At 33.2% G+C, this 7,651-nt stretch overlaps 1 protein-coding gene across 1 annotated transcript; it reads left to right on the forward strand.

The window, feature by feature from the left end:
* The first annotated feature begins 4,222 nt into the window (after positions 1-4,222).
* On the forward strand, positions 4,223-7,438 carry LOC113095940 (dynein light chain roadblock-type 1). The gene is made up of 4 exons (XM_026261293.1): positions 4,223-4,357; positions 4,679-4,754; positions 4,884-5,051; positions 7,125-7,438. Exons 1-4 carry the CDS (start codon positions 4,355-4,357, stop codon positions 7,166-7,168), a joined length of 291 nt encoding a protein of 96 aa, XP_026117078.1. The 5' UTR covers positions 4,223-4,354; the 3' UTR covers positions 7,169-7,438.
* Positions 7,439-7,651: the final 213 nt, after the last annotated feature.

Raw genomic sequence — 7,651 nt, forward strand, 5'->3', positions numbered from 1 at the left:
TTGCTTAGTCAATGCAGCAGTTCCCTGACAGGTCACTGAGGCTGTTCAGAGTGCAGTGTTTACACAAAATGAATTAGCTTGACATTAATTGACGTGATAAAGCAGTGCAGCTTCCATACAACTGGAAAGAAAACTAGACCTTTGTATCCGTATTATCAGTACTGTCTCCCAAGGTTATTTATACAGGAGGACATGATGAACTTTTTCAGTTTGAACATAAAACCCTGATGTAGACAAATAGCCTTTGCTTGTATCACAAAAATGTAAAATAAAAGATAAGAGCGAGAAGGCAAATGTCTTACCTAATGAGGGCAAATGGAAAGATGTAAATATTTTATATAGTAATAAGAAAAAAATGTATCCATTTTCTCAAGTGCAGAGACAGCATACGAAAATGCAGTTTTGCAGAAGTCTACACTACAGGACAGATCCAAGATAAGAGTAAAAGCAACCATTTTTGTGCCCATCAGATAAACCGGTCATTTACTACAACCATTTTTGCAGAAATGCACCAAATTTTGAAGAGTGTGTATGTGTGTTTGTGGAACTGGTGTGTTCATGTCCATGCAAATATGTGAGCATGTTAAGATGTTGTTGTATCGAGTTGGAACTATAAAGAGATAGAACACCATATCTAGTTGTTTAACTGACTTTAGTCCAACTTGGGGCAAAAAGTCGATGGAAACACTCAGCACACGGACTGAAATTTGGACATTTGGCAAACAAACTGAGCATTTCTGTCGCAATATTACTGATTTTCAGCTGTCATTCTGATATTGTTCAAGGACATTTCTGTTGCTGACACATTCATTGGTTTTCTAAGCCATAAAAGCCTTTTTTACACTTCATAAAGAAAGTGACCATATATGACCATGTATATGATATCTACATAAATTAAAGGAGTAGTTCACTAACAGTTCTAACAGTTGAGGGGCACCACTGACTTCCATAGTAGGAAAAAAACAAACAATAGAAGTCAGTGGTGCCCATTAACTGTTTGAATACTAACATTTTCCAAAAAATCTTCTTTTGTGTTCAACAGAAGAAAGAAACTCATACAGGATTGGAAAAAAATGGAGGGTGAGTAAATGATGAATTTTCATTCTGAAAGTGAACTACTCTTTTAAGGTTGCGTTATATAAAATAATATCTATGAATTAATGTAAAGAAAGAGAAAGATGACATGTACTTTTGTAAGTAATATGATTACTGAAGACCATGACAGAGTGTTAAACAAGGAATGTCCAATACCATAGAACATTCATTTAATAGTTGCAATATTTTTACATAGACAGCGTTCCATAATTGAATATAACAAACAAAAACAAACAGATAGACACACACAGTGTTGGTGATGTATGGGTTTTTGCTGCTGTTTTTTTTTTTTAAGCACAGTTTATAATTTCCAGGTATAGCTAAATGTATTTGGAAAAGAGCCTGCCATTGAAGGACAATATGATAATCTAATCTGAGATGTCCACATAGGCCTGAGAAAGCAAGACATGGCCATGTGATAAAACAAGCAGCTGTTCAAACCATTAACAGCTGAAGTTTCCATAGATTTCGAAGAAAAGGATTTTAAAAATTAAAATGTATTTTTGAGTTAATTATCTGAGACTTAAAAAGAAATCAAAATTGTAAAGAAGCAAATTAGTATAACAAACAATAATTATTATTATTTTTTTATCAGCCAAGAACAGAAAAAAAAGAGGAAAAAGTGTTTTGTTTTCAAAAGGTTTTGAAATGAACTATAACTTGTGTTACACTGACTGGGTCATATTTCCTGCCCGTCATTTTGACTAAGACAGTTTGAAAATTTGCATGTTGGGATGGGACCCTTTCTCTTAAAATAATGTGCTAGCAACCTATTATTGCTTTGTCATAAGATTTGAAGTTTGGTCTTCGTTTGTTAAAATGTGAGGCTATGTGTTTCTGAACAAAACTGGCATCAACACAAGGATCTTTTCATATCACTTCAGAGGGAATCTGAGAAATCAGTGTCTCTGAATGTGAAGTAAAAGTATTTATTACATGACAAGGAGATGGTGAAGAGGACCAGGAGGTGCTTGACATAGAATGTGCAGGAGTAAGTAAAACAGTACACAAAGCCCAGTTTTAAAAGGTGTTTTTCTCCTGGGGGAACATGGCTCTGTTCCCAGATAACTGCATTTAACAGCATGAAAGCATTACTAATGAGTCTCTGTTTTATGTAAAATTCTTGACTAATGAAAAAGTGAATGCCTTGGCTCTGGGCATTGAAATAACATTTAAAACCTCACATGAACTAGCTGCACTAACAGAAGGCATGATATTTCCATCTCAGCTTTCACACATTTCATATGGGTTTACATTTGGATATGGATGCTTTGTGTACTTCAGGGCATGCATGTCTACAAGGGCTCTTCTAACTAAGACTATAATTAGCATGTACAGCTGTGTCAAAGAGGAAATTACATGCTTGTATCTTACAGTTGATGAAAAATACTGTAAACATACTGTACCCAAATGTTAACATGCGATTTTTTTTTTATTATAACTGTAAATGTGTGAGTAAACGTCCTGTTTTGATGTTTTTATCACACACTAGAGCACAGGGAAAAAAGAAAATAGAGGAAAAAATGTTCACAAACTGTAAAAATTGCTTGGTAATTCAAATATACAGTATTAATACAGAGAAAATGTAATGTTGTAAAATAACAGCAGAAAATATTGCTTTTTTGATTTGTGACTCTCAGAAATACAGGTATCACTGGGGCAGTACCTTTTCAAATGGTACATATTTGTACATAAAGGGATTATTTTGGTACCTTAAAGGTACATATTAGTACTTCAAGTATATGTATGAGAACCTGATAGGTACAAAAGTGTAACTTTTAAAAAGGTACCGCCCCATTGACAGCTCTGTACCCTTATTTCTGAGAAAAAAATTCATAAACTTCCTCCAAAAATGTGAGGCACTATGAATCCCTCCATCATGCATGTTGCTGCACATATGGAACGAGTCAAAGTTTCCATGTGTAGACTAAGAGTAAAGCTGAACGAACGGCAGTCACTAAGTGGAAAACCTGAGGCGAAGCTTGGAAAGGAAGTAAATGAGCTCATAAACCCACAATATGTCTGCTCATGTCTCCCACGCCAGGCTGTACCTGAACCATATTTACAGTGTTCAGGATATAAGCAACCTTAGTAAGGTGTGTAAACATATTTTTGAACCAAGTTTATGTTTTTGAGTCAAGTGATTTATACAATACTGATTGTGTCAAAGCAGCTTTACAGTGTTAAACAGGGAAATAGTTTTTCAATAATGCAAGAAGACAATAACAGAGTCATTTTTCCAGCTAAAGTCAGTTCACTGATGTCATCATCCAGTTCAGTATTCTTACATTACATTTATCTGACGCTTTTATCCAAAGCAACTTACAATTGCATATATGTCAGAGGTTGCACGCCTCTGGAGCAACTAGGGGTTTCAGTGTCTCACTCAGGGACACATTGGTGTCACACAGTGGATTCAGAACCTGGTCTCTCACACCAAAGGCATGTGTCTTATCCACTGCGCCATCAACACCCTTACAATAGTGTCTGTTATTAAGTGAACAACGTTTTTTGTTCTTAAAACCTGTAAATCTTCCATGTTCCATCAGCAGTTAAAGCATGTTACATTTATTATTATTATTATTATTATTAATTGTTAAACCACATATTTGGTATTGATATAAAGTCCCTTTTTGTATAAAATATACACATCTACTTCATGTGATCAAAGACACCTTAACTAAAGTACTATATCCTACTTCCTACAGTGAAGAACATCCTAAGAAAAAAAAAACGAACTCATTAAGTGCATAAATAATACAATTTTCTTATATATGTATATATATATATATATATATATATATATATATATATATATATATATATATATATATATGTATATATGTATATGTATATATGTATATATATATATATATATGTATATATGTATATGTATATATATATGTATATGTATATATATATATATATGTATATGTATATATGTATATGTATATATGTATATGTATATGTATATGTATATATATATATATGTATATATATATATATATATATATATATATATATATATATATATATATATATATATATATATATATATATATATATATATATATATATATATATATGAGAGACCTCGGGAGACCTCCAGATCAGAGTTGTTGCAGTGTCCTGCTTTCATCCAGCACAGCAGAGGGCAGTAAAGAGTGACCGACCGTTCAAACGACATACTTCTAGTTCCGTTTCGTTCCGTAGCTTGCAGCATCAATCTAAGCAAAGAAAAATACGACTTACCATCACAATGGCAAGTACAGTTTAGCTATTAAACGTCCTAATATGAGCTTGTAATTTACAAGTACATATTTATTAGCTCGTTATTGTCTCGGTTAAGGTTTTTGTTGCTAACTTTGACTCCAGGGCGTTGTCATGTAAGAGATGGCACTTAGTAAACAGATACTGCTCGCATAAATATAATGAACAAAATCAAAAATACGTTTATTTTGTTAATGCAGACAGGTTTAGGGATTTTACAGAGCGGCTATTTTTTAAGGATATTAAATCCTTAGCACTGACATACGGCTTTTTTCATGTTACCTTTGCCGTTTTAATCACGTTTATGTTGCAGGCTGAGGTGGAAGAGACGATCAAAAGGATTCAGAGTCAGAAAGGAGTACAAGGAATCATCATTGTTAATGCAGAAGGTATCTGGCAAATGACAAATGCTTGCAGATGATTTAGTTTGTAATGTGCTTCAGTGGCAGCATGAAATTGATCAAACAAAGTAAACTTTGTTGTTTTATGGGTAATATTTATATGTGCTCTTTTAATAGGCATCCCTATCAAAAGCACTCTTGACAACTCAAGCACAGTTCAGTACGCTGGTAATGTCCACCAGCTGCTCATGAAAGCTCGGGGAATGGTGAGGGACATCGACCCTCAAAATGATCTCACCTTTCTCAGAGTCCGATCAAAGAAGAATGAGATTATGATTGCCCCAGGTAAAGAGATGTGCACTTAAGTAATGCTAATTTCAATTTGGTTAGTGTGGTGGATTTCAAACAAACTTCAGAGCCGGAGGACTGGCTTAAAATGCTTTAAATGGGACATCTGATGCCCATTTTCCACAACTTGGTATGATTCTTTACGGTCTTCGTGAAATGTCTGTAACATACTTTGGTTAAAATTTCTCAGTGGTTGTGTAATAAACACCCTTTTTACCATGTCAAAAACAGCTCTGTTCACAGCGGCCCGTTTTGGTGCACGTTTCTTTAAATGAGAATGAGCTACTACTAATCCCACTCCTTTCTTCTGTCCAGTCAAACCAAAAATTATTCAGACACCAGATATAATTCTTGATTTTTTTTTTACTAGTGGGTGCAGCATACTGTAGTTCATTTATGTAAGTGAGGATAGCAAAATAAAGTAAACTGTGACATTATACCCAAAAATTATTTGTACAGTGGACTACCAGTAAAATTGATTATTCAGAGCAAAAATTATTCAGACACTTTGACTTGACCTTGTTTTGCTCAGAGTTACACTGTGCCAAAACACATTAATCTTGATAATGTCAGATAACACTTGAGTTCTTCTAATATTTTATTACCAGTTTACAAACCTAGCAAATAAACTGTGATAATGTGTGAAATGTTTAAGGTGTCTGAATAAATTTTGGTTTGACTCTTTATGGCTTGAAGGTAGTCTTATTCAAATAGCTAGCTATCTACATAGAAACAGGCTGCAAATTGAAACAGCTCGCTGGATGACAGTTTTTTTAGACTCAGGCAGCTCATAAAAAACTGGCTGTGCGTTTTCTTTTCAGATTTTCCGAGCTAGCAGAAACCTAAACGCAAAAAATCTAAATGTAAAATTCCATCTATTGAACCCTTAAAAAAAAAAAAACACACACACACACACACACACACACACACACACACACATATATATATATATATATATATATATATATATATATATATATATATATATAATATTATTATTATTATTATTTTATTTTTTTGCAATAATAATAATTATTATTAATGAATAGCTCAGGCCATGCTAGATGAGTTTGTATCTTCATCGAAACAGATTTGGACAAATTTAGAATTACATCACTTGGTTCTCTGCAGTGAATGGGTGCCATCAGAATGAAAGTCCACACAGCTGATACATCACCATAATGCACAAGTAACATCAAGACAGTCAAGCAAAAAGCTGTGCGTTTAACAAATTCCTCTTTTGAGATATTTTCTGACTTCAAACTTCTGCTTCTGGCTAAAACACAAGTCTTTAATCTATAATATTGATTTTTTCCAGTGAAAGAGTTGTCTTTTCTGAGAGAAATACATACTTTACAAGAGATCAATTGATGGACCTTTCCGTTTAAAACTTGTCATTTGAACTTTCATTCTGATGGCACCCATTCACTGCAGAGGATTTATTGGTCGGCAACTGATGTAATGCTAAATTACTGCGAATCAGTTCGGATGAGGAAAAAAAACTAATCTAGATCTTGAATGGCCTGAGGGTAAGTATAATTTTTGGGTGAGCTTTTCCTTTAAAATGTTAAAACGATCTAACTTAAAATTCTACCGAAAAAAAAAAAAACTTTGAGCCAGTGGGCCTTTGAAACTAATCTGCAGGTCTTTGAATAGTGTTTGACTAACCATGTTTTGCCTTGAATTTAATAGATCTTAATTTCCTTTTTTTTTGTAGATCAGGAATATGTTTTTAATATTGCATAATATTTTTCTCAATCAAATAGCTGCCAGTAGACATGCAGACCATGTGTATGTCAGCTGTGATGTTTAGAACGGACTGTGTTTCACAAGTGAATCTGATCAATTTGTTCAGAAAGTGTTGTTAATATCTGGTGTATCTACACTATGTATAAACTTTGTGTGTTTGTGTAATTTACTGTATATTTCTATTCAGAATACAAAAACCTAAACAGATGTGAGTTGTATATGCCATTATAATTGTATTTTGATGGTTGTCTACACAAAGCCGAAAATACTGATGATTATGATCAGAAATTAGTAAAGTATTTTATTCTGTTCTATCCACAGACAAGGACTATTTCCTGATCGTCATTCAAAATCCTACAGAGTAGCCGTGGATTCTTCATATTTGCCGAAAGTGTTTCAATTCATGTTCTAGGAAAGTGAAGTTCTTGCTTATTGCAAATATTCAGTTTGTACTGCTGTTGCTTATCATTCCAATAATATGCTCTTTATTTCGTAATTTATTGTTTTCTCATATTGTCTCTTTTGCATCTACTTCAGCTGTTCATCATCTTTAAGCATCAACATGACACTATGACACACTCTACTTGTTTGTGTATGCTAAAAGGACAAATAAAACAACAATGCATTTCCTTTCATTTATTGTTTTCCTGTATATTTTCATATAGAATTAAATGATAAAGCCAAAGTGTTATAGAGTTTGCCATAATATAAAACATAATGGAGAAACAAAACATAATTAGATTTGTAGATAGATTTGAATGTTTGATCTGTTCAATGATTCATAATTTTCTAAAAACTTAGTAATTAATGCTATTACAAAGGGTTGCAAAAATGCAAAATAGTTGCAG

Source organism: Carassius auratus, unplaced genomic scaffold (assembly GCF_003368295.1).
Source record: "Carassius auratus strain Wakin unplaced genomic scaffold, ASM336829v1 scaf_tig00215808, whole genome shotgun sequence".
Classification (NCBI taxonomy): domain Eukaryota; kingdom Metazoa; phylum Chordata; class Actinopteri; order Cypriniformes; family Cyprinidae; genus Carassius; species Carassius auratus.